Source organism: Anolis carolinensis, chromosome 3 (genome assembly GCF_035594765.1).
Source record: "Anolis carolinensis isolate JA03-04 chromosome 3, rAnoCar3.1.pri, whole genome shotgun sequence".
In the NCBI taxonomy this organism is placed as follows: Eukaryota; Metazoa; Chordata; class Lepidosauria; order Squamata; family Dactyloidae; genus Anolis; species Anolis carolinensis.
The window spans coordinates 13,726,190-13,744,521 of record NC_085843.1 but is presented as its reverse complement, the minus strand read 5'-3'; the positions used below and the strand labels follow the sequence as shown (position 1 = coordinate 13,744,521).

The following is an 18,332-nucleotide window of genomic DNA, read 5'->3' as shown; positions in this document are numbered from 1 at the left end:
ATTGTGCCAGAAGCAACTTGAGAATATACTGCAAGTTGCTTCTGGTGTGAGAGAATTGGCCATCTACAGAGACGTTGCCCAGGGGATGCCCAAATGTGTTTATCATCCTGCTGGGAGGCTTCTGTCATGTTCCTGCAAACTAGAGCTAACAGACAGGAGCCCACCCTGTCTTGCAGATTTGAACTGGCAACCTCAGCCAAGGAACATCAGTGATTTAATATCATCTGCATATCTTAAGAAACTTCAGTGATTTAAGATATGCAGATGATATTATGCTACTAGCAGAAAATAGAAAAGATGTGTAAGAAAACATATAGACCACAGATGATTTATATAATTTTAATGCCAACAAAGTTATATACATCGTAATGGTTCAAGATTTTCCATACATTCCTTAGCCATTAGTCAGAATGGGGACTGCAGTCATGAAACCAAGACCAGGACTTGGTTATATAATGTAGAATTAACACAACTTGACTCAACTTTAACTGCCCTGGCTCAATGCCATGGATTCCTAGGTTTTGTGGTTTAGTGAGGCACCAGCATTTTTTGACCAAGGAGGCTAAGGACCTTGTTAATGGTTTTAGATGTGTTGCTGTTTTTATTTATCTTTTTGGCATTTAATTTTGCCGGTTGTTATAAGCCAGCCTGAGTCCCCTTGGGTGAGAAGGGCGGGGTAGAAATGTTGTAAATAAATAAATAAATAAATAACACGTATGATTCAATAGCATTGAGCCAAAGCAGTCAAAGTGGTGTCCATCTGCATTGATTCTACAGTGTAAATGCAACCTATGAAGGATCTAGACACGACCCCAAAGTTTAAATATATATAATTGAATATTAAATTTAGGATTTTCCACACTATTGAATATCCCATTTCTATACGTGGTTGTAAAAGATGGGCAGTGAAGAAAGCTGATAGAAAGAAACTCAACTCATTTAAAATGTGATTCTAGAAAAAAATCAAGCCCGAACACTCCATAGAAGTTGGGATAACTTAAATGTGATATTTTGGCCATATCATGAGAAGACATGACTTACTACAAAATTCGATAATGCTTGGACAGAATAAAGACGGATAGGCTCAGCCAAGGAAGCCGTGGCCTGAGTCTGCAAAAGCCGAGCTGGGCTGTTGGTCTCTCATTCATAAGGGCCCCCATAAATCAAAGTAGACCTGATGAGAATGACAACATTATTTGCTAACAGCCATAACATTTTTACAGCGTTTGTGGTTCCGTTACTAGTAATATCATTGTGTGTTTGTGTACTGCCTGTATGACAGAGGTGTTTAAAGGTGTGCTGTTTGCTACCTTAGGGCATTCTACAAAGTATAAAGCAATAAATACATTTATAAATTGCATTAGTGGAGGCAAAGGAGGAGCCATGGAAAGAGAGTTAGCTATTGTTATTTTGCTCAGTACTGTAATGTGGCTAGTTGTTACAAAGGTTTGAGTTTTGAGGGGTAAAAGGCTATGATTCCCTAGGTGTAAATTGTCTTGCTATTTACAGTTGGAAAGGGTTGCCTCTCTGGGATTTCTAGTGTATTTTTAAAAGTCTGAAAGGCCATTGCTTCTCACCTTTAAAATTTTAATATAATGAGGGAGCTAAACCTAGAACAGGATCTGAGTGCCATCTGCTGGCATATCTGAAAACTGACCACAATGATAGGGACTCTCATTTGCTTCTTTTAGGCCCCTTCTACACTGCCATGTGAAATCCAGATTATCTGCTTTGAACTGGATTATTTGGCAGTGTAGATTCATATCATCCAGTACAAAGCAGATAATGTGGATTACCTGATTTAATAAGGGGCCTTAATGGAGTCTTCATTCACAATCTCACAAACTGTCATCTGAATGATCCAGTATTTTGCTCTGACAATAAAGACTAAAGATATTTTTGCATGAGTCAAACTGGCATTGAAGATGGACCATCACTTTTGGAGATAGTCCCTATCGCATGACAACAGAAGTTAATAACACATTCCTGCCAGAAAAATCCATCCCCTTCCCAGATTTGCCAGCACATCTGGAAGAATGTGCCCGGTTCTGGGCACCATAGGTCAGGAATCTAAGGCAGCTGGAACATATCCAGATAACATCCACCAAGGTGATAAAAGACTTTGTATAGTCAACTTGGGGAAGAATCAGTTGAAAGGTGTGATTTTATGTATCGTATCAGAAATGAACCGAGGGTACAGTTGTAATGTATTGAAAAACATTAAGTTAAAAACTTGACATTCTACTAAATGCCCTTTGAGTAGTAGCCGGCCACTTGGAGTGCCTCCGGTGTTGCTATAAGAAGGTCCTCCATTGTGCATGTGGCAGGGCTCAGACTGCATTATAGTAGGTGGTCTGTGCTTTGCTCTTTTTCACATTCACATTTTGCGGATTCCACTTTGTGGCCCCATTGCTTAAAGTTGGCTCTGCAACTCATGGTGTCAGAGTGCAGTCTGTTCAGCTCCTTCCAAGTCACCCCAGTCTTCTGTGTGGCCAGGAGGGAGTTTCTCATTTGTATCAGCCTTGGCTTGAGGTTCCGGGTTCTAGCCTGCCACTTTTGGACTCTCGCTTGCTGAGGTGTTCCTGTGAGCATCTCTGTAGATCTTAGAAAACTATTTCTTGATTTAAGGCATTGGCATGCTGGCTGATACCTGAACAGAGGATGGGCTGGAGATGTCACTGCCTTGGTCCTTTCATTATTGGTTGCTATTTCCCGGCAGATGTCAGGTGGTGCAATACTGGCTAAACAGTATAATTTCTCCAATGGTGTGGGCTGTAGTCATCCTGTGATAATGCGGCTTGTCTCATTAAGAGCCACATCCACTGTTTTAATGTAGTGATATATATTCCACACTGGGCATGCATGTGTGAAGATAGCCATATTTAAATATGTGAAGGGGTGTTTCATCGAAGATGGAGCAAGCTTGTTTTCTGTTCCTTCAGAGACTTTAAGGTGCAACTGTGCTGTATAATTAATGCAGTTTGACACCACTTCCATGGAATCATTTATGTTATAGTTTGGTGGAGCACAGCACCCTTAAGCAGAGAAGTATTAAGTCATGGCAGTTAAAGTAGCATCAAACTACATAAATTCTGCAGTGTAGATGCACCCTAAGATACAATCCAGGAGACTGAAATTGTAAGAAAAATATTCCATTGAAATGTTAAGAAGAACTTCCTGAGGACAAGACCTGTTCACCAATGAAATAGACTACCTCAGAAGTGAACTATTTTTAATTGGTTGTATGGCTATTGCTTGGGAGTTCTTTAGATGTGGGCCTGTGTATAGCAAGAAATTATCCTAGGTGACTTTATCCTTCCTTCTGACTCTATAATTCTGTGGTTATTGGAGTTGAACTCATAGAGTAGAATGAAGTTGGGAGTCTTTGTGTTGGATCATGTCATAGTCTCTCGCAGTTAGACTGTCTTGCAACTTAGAACCCTGTTTTCACTACATGTTGTTGTTGTTTATTCATCCAGTCTCTTATGACTCTTCATGACCCCATGGACCAGCCCATGCCAGAGCTCCCTGTTGGCCGTCGCAACCCCAACTCATTAAAGGTCACTTCAAGGATACCATTTTGCCCTTGGTCGGCCCCTCTTCCCTTTTCCTTCCATTTTCCCCAGCATCATTGTCTTCTCCAAGCTTTCTTGTCTTTTCATTATGTGGCCAAAGTATTTCATTGTACTACAGGCCTCATGCTATATCATAGGACAATGGGTTCATGCCTCAGGAAAAGAGATTTCCCCTAAATAGTAGGAAGAACTTCCTGATCGTAAGTGCTGTTTGATAGAAGAATATGCTGCTGCCTGCCTGGGAGTGTGGTGGAACTTCCTTCTTTGGAGCTTTCCAAACAGAAGCTGGATGGGAGTGCTTTGATTGTATATTTTTGCATAGCACAATAGTGTTGGACTGGACAGCCCTTGTGCTCTCTTACAAGTCTATGATTCCTCTTTAGGTCTCTTCCAGGTAAAGACTTTTAAACATGTGTTACCGCACTTTGTTTGGGGTTTCCACTAATGGAGTAAATGGCTGTGTTTCTCTTTCATGATGTATTAGATGTAGCTGATGGATTGGAAGTGTGTGGTCCTCCAGATACTGCGTCGCTGTGACTAGCCAGCCTAACCAGTGATTCTGAATGATAGGAGTCGTAGTTCAACAACATCTGGAAGTTTATAAGTTGCCCACCCTTGTCCCAGTGGTGAAAAATACAGTTTTAACCAAAAGAAAAACCTTATCAAAGATGGACAGTTGCAAAAAGCAGTAGAATCCGCTCTTTGTATCCATGGGTTCTTTGTCCTTGGATTCAAGCAATTACAGCTGGAACATATATTAGGAAAGAGTCAGGGATACCAAAAGCAAGAGCTGGTTTTGTCATAGTTGTACATAAGCTTAATTCTCATTGCATTGATTTTGTCATGCACTGAACATTATACTTATGTTTGGCATACCCTCACCCTGCTACATCCCCCTGCCATTTCACAGATCCTTAGGCTCGCTTTGGCACATTTTTGAGCAGTTTGCCATTGTATTGTATGGTAGGTTATTGGATTTGAGCATCCATTCACTATGAAATTACGAGGGATCTTGGAACCAAACCCCCAGCAGGTACCGAGGACCCACTGTATTATTGTGTGTTAGCACAATCCAAAGTATATATACAATAGATTGCTCTTTATCTTTGTCTGTGTGTATTTAAACACACACAGGAGGATTCATCACATAGTTCTCAGTTATTAACTGGAGTTATGAAAGTGACTACCAAATGATGATGATGACATTTTAATATGTTCACTAGGAATTTCTCATTCTGTTTAAGAAAAAATTGAGTTTTCTTTAAAAAAAACCCTTACAATCATTCTGTAAGTTGGACCAACAGAAATACTATATCACACATGGAAGATTGAGGCTGGGTGAGTAAATAATAATTTGTACAGGTACCCCATGAATAGTTGAAAGCTCTGAGTTCCTGAGACTGTTTAGTTTCCTAGCTACTGTGTTATTCCAGCTCTCTCTCTCTGCGCCCTTTTGCAAATTCACTGCTTTTCTCCCAAAAGAGTAGCACATGGGTTTTAACCAATATTCCGGAGTTGCTTTGAAGCCATGGGTAACTGGTGAACAAACAGCTCAATCTGCTATTCCCCTTGAAGGGATGACTCTCATAAACAAGCCGATGTATCTTACTTTATAAGTAACTTAGCGTGTGCACAGCTGTCCCTTTCAGACCCCCAACCCGTCTTTGATAAATTGGTCCCTGGGGATAGACATCTCCCCTCCCTCCCCGAACTCCACACCGTGTCTGGCGAGGATAACGTGAACGTTGCTCGCACCAGTGTGGGGTTGTCATCTCCTCCTCCGGCACATTCAGCTTTGATTTCTTTCGAGCAGAGATTCAGCTTTGAGACCAGGGGGTGGCTGGTGCTGCTTTGAGTTCTGCTGGATCCGTCTCCTTCTCCTCAACTCGGAGTGCAGCGGTGTCAAGAGAAAGGGTGAACACGTCCTTCTGGAACACCTCTCGGCAAAGGACTGAAGGCTGTTGAGGCGACTTTTTCTTCCCTTCCACAATGACTATGTATTGCAGCAAACCACTGGCTTTTGACCAAATCAGGAGCTGCAGTCTTTTTCTTCCGATGGCATAATTTCTCAGCCCACTTGAGCTAGCATGACAATCTTGTGTGATTATTACGAGTAGGCGGCGGTGCCCTTTTACATGCTAATGCTCTTGCACCTGCCGTGCCACCTTCATTTCCATTTTTCAGTGTACATGAGGAGGGGAGAGGAGATTTTTTAAAATTAATCCCCCACCCCACCCCTGTGACGAGGGGGGAAATCCTGACACTTCATGCTTGGTGCTGCAGCATTGATTCATCTACAAGGAAGGGGATGGTTGACTTGGGGGCACAGGTGTCGACGGAATGGGGATGCCGCTTCTGACTGCCGAGGGAGAGAGAGTGAATTGAGCTAGCTCTTGGGATGGAAATGTTGTTTCTCCATGTGTTGTGCTAGCTGCTTGTTTTTGATCTGCCGGTTGGCTGCTCCTGCTGCAGCCTGCAAGGAATGTGCCGTATTGTTCACTCTTCCCACCGCGTTACACCAATGATTTGCCACTGCAAAGTTGCCTGCACCAACAACACTTTGTCGTTGATGTTTGGATGCAAGGTAGGAGGATGAGGGACAAGGCTTCTGTATCTCCTGTGCATCTCTTTTCCTGAGATGGACAGCTTGTTTTATTTCCTGATAGCAGTTATAGCTTGTGGGGGTTAGGTTCATGCTGAAAACAGTGTCTGCTATGTGTCTGTGTTAACGAAAGCTTTTGGGGAACTGTGAAAGTACAGCAGGGTTTAGAAATAAAACAGTCTAAAGAGCTTGTCTGGAAAAGTCTAAATGGAGATCTAAAGGATTTGATATCATTTTCTCTTGAAAGTGGCTGCATGCTTTGAACTGAAGACTGCTTAACCCAGGACATTGCTATTTATGTGCTCAAGAGTTAGACATCACTGCCTGCTCATCTAAAAAAAAAACCTTGAAATAGGCAGGAGTGGACCAGCTTGTCTCTTCCAATAAATCGCCTTTGCTCGTAATTAGACGAGAGATGTCAGATAATGCAGAGTTGGGTTTTTTTCTTTCCCCACTGGGTTTGTTTTTTTTTTTTTTTTAACATACAGAGAGCAGTGAGTTGAAAGAGTTCATGGCATCACTAAAAGCTTTGCAAAGGATGTTGGATAGAACATAATTTGGACAAAGTCTAATTGAATGGCAGTTCTTGAAAAATGTAACAGTAGGAGTTCAATCGAGAGGTGGCGCCCTCGCCCAGGTAAGGGTCAGCCCAAGGCCTTGGAAAACATTCAGAATGGCCACAAGAAAAAAACTTTCACAGAAATACTGAAATCATTTTTGGGTCACTTGTAAGGGTGGTTGCCTCCAGAGATGCTATAAAAAAATTAAAACAAGGCAAAAAAAAGTGCTGGACGACACAATGAAACAATAGGAATTGCTATTAGCCATGTCTTCAAATTTCAGCTGGTGTGAGTTAGGTTCAGTAAGGAAAATGTAGCATTTCATTTCATAGCATTTGTCAATGATGGAGCTTCCATTTATTGACAGCATGACAGAATTGGCTTCTTGAAGTTAAAGAGTTGAATTTTGGGGTATTTGTTGACTTTTCACTGTTTTTACCATTCAGAAGCAATGGGGCTGTTCAGAGCAGGCAAATGTTGAGTTATTTACAGTTAAAGTTGATTCTGATGAATAAAGATGAGTTTACTTCTAATGCTAATCAGTTCCTGTTTCCGATATTATAATCAGTGTAAGCAGCAGGTACCATATGCTAATATCTAAAGCAGGAATTTGAATAAGTATTAGTTGTAGATATTTTATCCATTCCAGATTATTGGCTGGGGCCATGCTTAGAACAGATCTATTAAAATCAATGGAGTAAGTTAGAAAATATGAGAGTATGATCATTTCAACAGATATAATGTAAGCAAGATCCTCCCATGTTGCTGAAGAGGCCTCCTGGCACACTTGGGCTTCACTTGAGATACAAAGCCCTGCCAGAAGTAGATTGATGTTGTGTGATGGGAGCCAGTGGGCTCTGTGCCTCAACTGTTGGATGGGCAATTTTGTGTGTCTGAGGAGGTTGTAAATATGGATTGTATATTAGGGTGCGCCTAAGATATAATTGTGGGGCTCCTGGTGGCACAGTGTGTTAAAGCACTGAGCTGCTGAACTTGTGGACCAAAAGGTCCCAGGTTCAAATCCCAGGAGCAGCATGGGCACCCGCTGTTAGCTCCAGCTCCTGCCAACCTAGCAGTTCGAAAACATGCAAATGCGAGTAGATCAATAGGTACTGCTCTGGCGGGAAGGTAACAGCGCTCCATGCAGTCATGCCGGCCACATGATCCTGGAGGTGTCTATGGACAACGCCGGCTCTTTGGCTTAGAAATGGAAATGAGCACCAACCCCCAGAGTCGGTCACGACTGGACTTAACGTCAGGGGAAACCTTTACCTTTACCTTAAGATATAATTAATGCAGTCTGACCCCACTTTAACTTTAACTTTAACTCAATCCCTTGGAATCATTGTTTCATCAAGTTGTTGTTTCATAAAGTCCTTGGCCTTCTCTGCTAAAGACTATTGGTGTCCCACCGAACTACGAAGCCTAGGCATCCATTGAGCCATGACAATTAAATGACATTACTTCTATAGTATAGATGCATTCTTAGTCCAAATGAAAACAGACCTATGCAATAAATGTTGAATGGCAAATAAACCTGTAAATAAATCTAGTTGATTCAGAGGAGCTAAAATAACATTTTGGCCTGTGACTTTAAGAGTACCCAGAAGTCCTCCAAAGTGGTGGAGACTCATTGACAAGTATCTAATGAACACTCCTAAATTAGTGATGATGCCTCTTTCTAAATATTTACAGCAATATCTCAGTAGCTCTTACAACAATCTATCACAATCTATTAGGCTAGGTCAGTAGGGTTAACCTTTCATTACCAATATGAAAACAGGAGTAGGTTTTCTGAAGCTGTCTAGCAAGATGATAACTAAACTGAGATTAACATAATTATACATTTCAGCTCAAAACTGAAATGTAACAGAACTTTTAAAATAAACTTACTCAGTTTCAAAGCAGCAGAAAAGCAACAAGTGTTGAAACAGTACTCAGAACAACTTGATATTACTCAACAAATCTTGCAGGGAAGATACATTAGCTACTTGCTTGAGATCCCAAAGCTAGAATATGGGGAGTGGGATATTTTTAGGATTACTGAGGTACCTCTTGGGGTTTGGTTCCATTGCTCCACATGGATACCGAAGTCTGTGGATGCTCAAGTTCTATATACAGTGGAATGGTAAAATCTCTTAAATGAAATGGCAAAATCCATGTTTGCTTTTTGGATTTTTTAAAAAAGCATTGTCAAGCTGTGGGTGGTTGAATCTGTGGATATGTAATCCATGGATATGGGAGGCCAACTGTACAGCTGGCATAACAGCTGGGGGATTTTGGGTGTTGTAGTTTCAAGACTGGTCACAGGCAAGTCACTTCACCCCTTCCAGCAAAAGGGGCAGAAAATTAACATAACTCAATGTAGTAGTGAAGGAAGGCTGGGGAGATAAGGCATGCATAACTTTTCAGGAGTGGTTGAACTGAAACTCCCATGAGTCCTAGCAGGCATACCCATGAGTGAGGAAAGGTGAAAGGAATGGTTCAATAATATCTCAGTATCCATACTCTTGGTATAAAAGGAGGGAAATCAACAAGGAGTTGATATCAAGAGCAGCCTTGTCCTCTTAGCTTAGACCAGTGGATTTCAACCTGTGGGTCCCCAGATGTTTTGGCCCTCAACTCCCAGAAATCCAAACAGCTGGTAAACTGGCTGGGATTTCTAGGAGTTGTTCGCCAAAACACCTGGGGGACCCACAGGTTGATAACCACTGACTTAGACACAAAAAGACCTCTTGCCATTACTAAGTTATCATATCAAAGAATGGAAAAAAATAGTATTGCAGGCTGTAACTATGAAAAACCTAGCCGGCATGCCAAATAACCATGGTGTCTGGGAGATTCCAAGAGGTACAGCTCTAAACATGAACTTAGCCCTGCATTGTGTTCTTGGGCAGTAATGACACCTACACCCTACATCAAGTCTAACTATGTGTTATGCAACTGAGAGCCCGGAGTATTTCTGTTCTTGAATGCATATGGACCGCTGCTTATTTATCTGCTAGAAATTTGAGATTTGGCTGAAGTTTGATGTCTTTAATGGAGACCTGTTGCATGTTCTAGGATAGATTGGTGAGTCTGTGAGATCTGTCGCAGCATCTGTCTATGGAACCCCCTTCCAATGAAAATCATTCCCCCTGAGCTTCCTGAAGGCAGTTATAATTATATCTGGAGCACCATATGATCCCTCCCACATCTTTAAAAGCAGAGTGCATGTTATTGTTTATTGATGTATTGTATTTTGTTATTGTTTTGTATTTGATATATCTGTGAGCCGCCCCGAGTCCCCTCCAGGGGAGATGGTGGCGGGATACAAATAAACATTATTATTATTATTATTATTATTATTATTATTATTATTATTATTATTATTATTATGTGGCTCCACTGGACATTTAATTGTCTGTGGTTAAACCCTCTGTGGATTCTCCATCTCTGAAGGTTTTAAACACTTTTCAGCAGTGCCTTAGTTCCCTAGTCAAGGAGTTGTACTAGAAATGGCCCTCGTGGTCCCATCTCAGGCTCCTTCCACACAGCTAAATAAAATCCCACATTATCTGCCTTGAACTAGAATATATGGCAGTGTGGACTCAGATAACTCACTTCAAAACAGGTATTGTGGGATTTTCTGCCTTGATATTCTGTGTTATATGGCTGTGTGAAAGGGCCCTAACTCTTAAGCTTCCACAATTTTAACTATGGCACAACCTGTGCATCTTCAGGGGATATGTTCCCAGGCTCCCAGTGGCTACTATGGATAATAGTGAATTCTATATATTCCACTATTCTTAGACTGGAAAAATACAATAGAATCACACTTGAGATGCACAGGAAGGTGGGGATATGTTTTGCAGTGTGGATAGGTGAAACGATGTGTACTGAATTTGTGATATTTCATTTTATAAGTAATTTTATGTATGTATTTAGAGTTCAAACTTTTAAAATCCATGCTACATTGCCTTGGGCACCCTGCTGGGTTGATAGGCAACAAATATTTTAAATACATAAATAAATATGTAGTACCGCTTAAATTTTAATCCATTTCTTTCTCTGATCAGCTCAGAGCAGAATGAAAATATTAATCACTGTAAAGTAGGGTGCTTTCACACTATTTGGTCATAATGCTACATTTAATCCCCTCCTTGCAGAAACAGCTGTAATTAGGGACTTGAATATAATGCACATGAAACAGGATTTTCTGGGCAGAAAATAACATATCAGAATATTACTTTCTGCACAGAAAGTATTATTTACTGTGTAGAAAATGCTGCCTTTTATGCAAAACAACCAAGTGTAACTTTTTTGCAGAAGCAATCTTAAATTGTGAATAGGTTTCGAAAACAGCATCATTTTGAAGACTTTCAGTGGGAAGAAAATTCCTAAAATTACTTGTTGCTTCTTTCAAGAAGAAATATCGCAAAGAATATCCCTAACATTATATCAGTGGTTCTCAACCTATGGATGCTCAGATGTTTTAGTCTTCAACTCCCAGAAATTGTAACAGCTTGTAAACTGGCTGGGATTTCTGGGTGTGGTAGGCCAAAACACCTGGGGACCCACAGGTTGAGAACCATTGAATTATTTATGGTAATCTGAAGGATCCTATTTTGTGCTGAGAGATTTTGATGGATCCAAAGTCACATACAAAGCTACAGAGGGACTTGCATTCAGATCTTTCTAATGCAGTGCTCAAGCCAGCTCCATCATATTACCTCTCAAGCTTCATATGCAATATTGCTTATCATATACACATTTCAGTAAGGTTTCTCCTGTTTAATTTTGAATATCGCTTCCCCGTCACACTCCACCTAACATAAAGGCTTCTTAATTCCACACCAGCTTTGTAAGTGTCCCGAAGAGTTTAAAAGTTGCTTTGAGCAATTCCCTCTTTAATTTCTGTGTCAGAGCATTGCTAATGACACAGAACATTTGATCAGTCTTGTTTCATAAGAGCAATTAATACATTAGGTTATGAAACCTATACATCTGCTCCTGGATATTACGATAAACAAATTGTTAGTCATGGGAAATTAAATACGAGGTACCAATCATGGAAAGATAGGGCAGTTTCCTGGGGACAATGATATAATATGTATTCCCTGCCCAGAAGCATGATTCTTCTTTCCATCCTGTATTTATTTGTAAAGGAAACTCCTTTGATGCTTTTCTGCTCTCCCTCTATGACTAAGAAGTAAGTCATGAAAATCGCTGTATTTGAAAAATTGTTCTAGGTGTATATTTTTTAACTGTCTGGATTTGAAGAATGGTATGGATAAAATACATTACTTCTGTTGAGATTGAGATACCTTGGAGGGTGTTGGTACTCACCTGGTCTAAAGCTTGGAGAAGTTACTTTTTGGAACTAAAACTACCAGAATTCCCCAGCTAATGTGGCCCACTAGGCATGCTGGCTGGAGAAAGGTTTAGAACTGTAGTGTATAAAAGTAACTTTGAAAGTAACTCGGGCTGTGGCGCAGGCTGGAAGAGCAGCTGCAATCAATCACTGCAATGAATCACTCTGACCAGGAGGTCATGAGTTCGAAGCCCGGCTCGGAGCCTATGTTTGTTTGTCTTTGTTCTATGTTAAAATGTCAAGGACAGAACGCCACAAGATTCAAGATAACAGAGTTTATTGGATTACAGAACTCAAAAATGCCCGTAAAATACAAGGGCCAGGCAGTATTAGCCTTTAGGAGCAAAAAGGGACAAGGAAAAACGTTCAAAAGATAAACCGGATTAAACTGGAGTTTAATCCGGGTAAAAACAAACTGCTTGCTTCAGCCTGGGAATAAACAAAACAAAAGCCGAGGAACAAAAGATACAAAAGAATGCAACTAATTGGCAGCAGATTCCTCTCTGCTGCCAACACTGTGCTTAGAGTAACTTGCGTCGCTCCCACACACACAGCAGACAGGATTTCCAACACGAACAGATCAGCCAAGGATTGTAGCAGTAGAGTAGACCCAGTTCCTTTCCGTAGATCAAAGCCAGAAGCAGACGTTTGTAGTTTCCAAGTCCAAGAAGGGGGAAGACAAGCCGTGGTCAGTTCAGTCCGAGTTTTCAAAGCAGGAGATGGCGTCCGTCAAGAAGACGACGGAAGGTCAAGCTAATAAGAGTAAGCACAGGTTTGCACAAACAAATGCCCACACAATTCCTCCCGCCGTCTGACCCTGAATTCCAAAACAACTTACGTATCAGCACACGAAAACACACCAGTCTTCAGGAAAGCGTCCCACACAGATCCCAAGCGTTCGTCCAGATTACCTTGCCCAACGCAATTTGCAATTGCTCCCAAGCCCCATTTTATGCCAGTTACAAATCCTCATCACTGTCAGCTGTCCTCCTTAACCCGGGCGTTTCCTCATCACTTTCCTCATCAGAGCTGGAACACCTCTGACTACGCCCCACAGCATCTCCAGCTGTGGATCCCGTCCCATCCCTCCAGCTAAACCATGGGTCTAATCCTGAAGGTCCCCATTCATCTTCTATCCCATCATGGCCAGTGGCACCCAATTCCTCCCTCACCCGAGTCCAATCCATCTCATCCTCCTCCGAGCTAACCAGCCCCTCCTCCATTCTCTCCGTAAACCCCTCAAAAGACTCTTCGTCAGATGGTGCTGCAAAAATGTCTCGCAGTCTTTTTCTTTCTCGCTCCTCGAGAGTATCTGACTCTCGAGGAGTCTTACGCCCACGTCTGTCAGTAACAGAGCCATGAGGCTCAATCATAACATAAAAGGCATTGAATGTTTGCCTATATGTGTAATGTGACCCGCCCTGAGGCCCCTTCAGGGTGAGAAGGGCGGAATATAAATGCTGTAAATAAATAAAAATAAATAACTTTTCCAGGCACAGATAACACGACACAATAGCAGCAATAAACCTCCTCATGTCTGAGCTGAGATCTTCACATTTTAAATTAGTGAAGTGGCAGAAAGTGTGATTACTGTACTGGTGTTGATATTTTTGAAGTTGTAGTCCAAGCAAGTAATGTTTCTTATTTCCAGTCTGGTTGTTCTCCTTCATTTGACTTGACTGTCTCAAGAGGAGTCATCAAGTCAAGCAGATAATCATTTTAAGCTTTTCTAGAGATGGCAAGAATACAGTACTATTCCCATTATTCACAGATTTAATATCAGTGGATTCACTTAGCTATAGTCCAAAACAATCCCTCCTTACTTCCCCCAGAAGTGTTTGTGGGCCTTTCTAGATCTTCTAGACCAGTGGTTCTCAACCTGTGGTTCCCCAGGTATTTTGGCCTACAACTCCCAAAAATCCCAGCCAGTTTACCAGCTGTTAAGATTTCTGGGAGTTGAAGGCCAAAACATCTGGGGACCCACAGGTTGAGAACCACTGTCCTAGTGCTATACTACAGTATGCTTCTGGCCCAAGCACAGCTAAAATCTAGGGATCACTGTTATACACAGTTTTGAGTATTCATATGCGGAACATATCTCCACAAAGAGAAGAGTCATACTGTATATGGTTTTTTTCCTCAAGTGTTGAGAAATCCTGGAGTCAAAAATCTCTGACTGATGGGAATTTTCACAATTTGGACTTATTCAATGCAAAATTTACACAGGGATGTTTGTGCAGATAACATTTTTGTCTGCATATAATGTCAAAGACAGAACGCCACAAGATAAAAGATAACAGAGTTTATTGGAGTTACAGAACCAAAAATGCCCGTAAAAGACAAGGGCTAGGCAAACACTGGCCTTAAAAGTAAAAAGAGACAAGAAAAACGTTCAAAAGATAAACCGAATTAAACCGGAGTTTAATTCGGACTAAATCAAAACAGCTTGCTTCAGCCTGGGATTAAACAAACAGAAGCCGGTGAACAAAAGGTTCAAAAGAATGCAACTAATTGGCAGCAGATGCTTCTCTGCTGCCAAAAACTATGTTTGAGTAACTTTAGAAGTTACTCCTCCACACAGCAGGCAAATTCCCAATACAAACACAGCAGACGAGGGTTGAAGCAGTCAGCGTAGTCCCAGTCCGTTCCGAAGGTCGTAAGGCAGATGCAGACGTTTGTAGTTCACCAGTTCCAACGACAGACACAGGTAGGAGAATCCGAGGCCGTAGTCAGTTCAGTCCGTAAATCCAGAGTAGCAGATGGCGTCCGTCAAGAAGACGACGGAAGGTCAAAGCTATTAAGATTAAGCAGAGGTTGCACAACAAAACCCCACACAATTCCTCCCGCCGTCTGAGCCCAATGTCCAGGATAACTTACGTAGTCAGCAAACGAATTACACCCGTCTTCAGGAAAACTTCCCACACAGATCCCAAGCGTTCGTCCAGATTACCTTGCCCAACGCAATTTGCTATTGCTCCCAAACCCCATTTTATGCCAGTTACAAGTCCTCATCACTATCAGCTGTTCTCCTTAGCCCGGGCGTTTCCTCATCACTTTCCTCATCAGAACTGGAACACCTCTGACTACGCCCCACAGCATCCCCAGCTGTGGATCCTGTCCCATCCCTCCAGCTTGTCCACGGGTCTAATCCTGAAGGTCCCCAATCGTCTTCCATAGTATCATTGCCAGTGGCACCCAAATCCTCCCTTACCCGAGTCCATTCCATATCATCTTCTTCCGAGCTAACCACCTCTTCCTCCATTCTCTCAGTAAACCCCTCAAAAGAATCTTCGTCAGATGGTTCTGCAAAGATATCTCGCAGCCGCTTCCTTTCTCGCTCCTCGAGAGTATCTGACTCTCGAGGAGTCTTACGCCCACGTCTCCCAGTAGTAGAGCCATGAGGCTCAACCATAACATATAAAATGTGGAAATAGTGTTTCTCTCTTTCATCCATGTGAGAATGAAAAGCAACAACAACACCACACACCCCTACTAATTCCTGTGGTGCTATTCATCTTGTGTAATTTCACTCGGTGTGTGCCATTATACTTTTTTGCTAGTGTACAATGGATATGTTCAGTTCATGGCTGAGTAATTGGAGTTTCAGAGGTTTCAGAAGCTAACTGGATTTACCTATGTGTTAACTCACTATAAACAGTTGATTGAATAAGTCTAGTCTAGTTGAGAATGACCCACAGGATTTCAGTCACATGGAATGGATGTTGTTCCATGCCTTCAGCATATGACTTTATTTACTGGAATTGCAGCAATTACACCTGTTTAATCTATCTTGCATAGTGGGATAGTAAGGGGGCCCTTTGGCAGATACCACAATCTCATTGTGTAATGCAGTGTAATTTTATCAAACATCATGCAGAATGTAGGCTATATTATCTACAAGTCTTGGGAACATTTTCACACATGCAAGAACCATTTCTCCACAAACTACATCAAGCTGCACAAATTGTACAAGTAAACAGTGACAGCTGCACTGTAAACATTAGAAGTTCTGAATTGATGGTTTAGTCTGGTCTTACTTTTAAAAAAGATATTTCCCAGAATGACTCAGTCAGTAGTGGGATTGTTGGAATGGGCAGGTGGCATTAATAATAATAATAATAACAATAATAAAACTTTATTTGTAGACTGCCCTCTCTCCCATAGGGACTCAGGGCAATTTCCAGCGTATAAGGCAAACATTCAATGCCAGCATTGGAAGCATTGTTACTGAGCACTGTATGTTTGTGTGTATTTACATACCCTCCCACCTCACCGCACACATACCCTACAACTCTCTTATTCATGGATTTGATACCCATAGTTTCACTTATCTTTGGTCCAAAAAATATTCCCTCCTGGAAATGTTTCAGAGCCTCTCTAGATCATCCAGTGTGGTTCTACAGTATGCTTTTGACCCACATGTAGTAAACATATATAGTTTCTTATTATCTATGGATTCAGATAGTCACATGGGATCCTGAAAAATATCCCTGTGGATTTGGGGGCTGTACTGTATGGGAAAATTATTCATGTTTTTCCTACATCATTCATATTGAGAGGTGCCATTACTCACTGGAAAATACCATGATGTTTAGTGAGATAGAAGGGAAGAGGAAAAGGGGAAGATGGCATGGCAGGTGGATTGATTTAGTCAAAGAAGCCATGACCCTTACTTTGCAAGACCTGATCTAGGCTGTTAATAACAGGGTTTCTTGGACAGCTGTGGGGTCATTACTCGTTGAAGCCAACTTAGCACATAATATCTGTATCATTTCTTCTGCTCCCTGCATCCTTATATGTCTTTCCACCTGCATTTTTTCCCTTTTGTCTTCCATCTTCCCACAAGTATTTTATCTCTCACATCTATAAGCACACAATTTCAATCTCCAGCTTGTTGTTTGGGTATATTTATGTATGCTCTACCTTCTTATCATGTCTTTTCTCTAAGGAGCTCAAGGTGACAAGTTTCTCTTTCCTTTTTATTTTTTATTGGGTCATTAAAATAGTATTACAGAGAAAGGGGAGAAAAAAAGTAAAGAAAAAAAAAGGAAGACAGTAGTAAATAGTATATGTATGTGGGATAGGAATATACATGAATATAAGATGGCCATATTTTCAAGAACTCGTTTCCTTGAATGTGGTGCCTATAAAATGCATGTTGATGCATAGCTAAAGCACTCAGATTTACTGAACATTGGGCAATAGATTGTGAATATTTTTCTTTCCAACCCTGGACTATAAGTCTTTTCCTAACAGTAAAAGCATAGAGGATTCATGCCACATCATTTTTATGCTCACCATAAATGCATAGAAGGAAAGTCAGGGTGAGTGATAGACCTTAGGCTTAGCCTGCTATGAGTATTTTCTGGCTGGAAGGCTGCATTTTCTTACACTGTAACTGCTTCACCAAAGTAGGAATGTAAAAAATATTCTTAAGTTTTCTTATCCTCAATGGGTGCATCTACACTGCAGAAGTAATGCAGACTGATGCACTTTAACTATGTTTAACTAGGCTCCATGTTTTGGCATCCTAGGAGTTTTTTGGTTGCCATTTTCTGAATATATTCCAGCTTGTCATTATTCATCTTTGATTGTGGTGCTCATAACTGGACACAGTATTCCAGTTCAGCTCTGATAGATAGATAGATAGATAGATAGATAGATAGATAGATAGATAGATAGATAGATAGATAGATAGACAGACAGATGATGGATAGATGTGTGTGTGTGTGTATGTATATTTATTAGAAATGCATAATCCCACAAGAAAAAAGTGTAACTCCAATCTTGACTGCTTTCTAGAAATTCTTCTTCCAAGAAATAATAATTTTAGCTATCAAGAAACTGCAAAAATCTTACCCTATTATGCTGTCATGTCACTGCTAAAGAGGCTGGAAATTCATCTTCCACTTCTATTCTAGTTTTGTGAAGCTTAATAAACCAGCATAGTTTTACATGTGAGTGGGCTTGCTTAGCTCTGCTGAGGCCTTAGGGCTTGTCCATGAGAGTTTCAGCCACATTGATGTAAATGTCTCATGCTGGAAATGTTTGAGGTTGCCACTCCAATATTCTTCAATGCTATCTGCCCTCAAACTGCCAATTATGTGTATTCCAACTATGATTCTATGATGTATTATTATCTTTCTCCAGTTTAATGATATTACTAATATGAGAGTATGGATAGTAAAATACAGGCGGAGACCCTCTTATCCAAAATACTTGGGATTAAAAGTGTTTTAGGT

At 41.0% G+C, this 18,332-nt stretch overlaps 1 protein-coding gene across 19 annotated transcripts in view; it reads left to right on the top strand.

The window, feature by feature from the left end:
- The window catches only part of dlg2 (discs large MAGUK scaffold protein 2), a 1,295,060-nt gene that overhangs the window by 587,012 nt on the left and 689,716 nt on the right, over nucleotides 1–18,332 (top strand). The window contains exon 1 of one of the 19 annotated variants that reach the window (XM_008108151.3): nucleotides 2,283–6,159. The exons of 17 other annotated variants lie outside the window; for them this stretch is intronic. In XM_008108151.3, coding sequence (XP_008106358.1) covers nucleotides 6,058–6,159 — 102 coding nt within the window. In that variant the 5' untranslated portion in view covers nucleotides 2,283–6,057. Of the gene's footprint in view, nucleotides 1–2,282; nucleotides 6,160–18,332 lie in introns of those variants that run through there. One more of the 19 variants, XM_062977102.1, reaches the window with a different exon arrangement.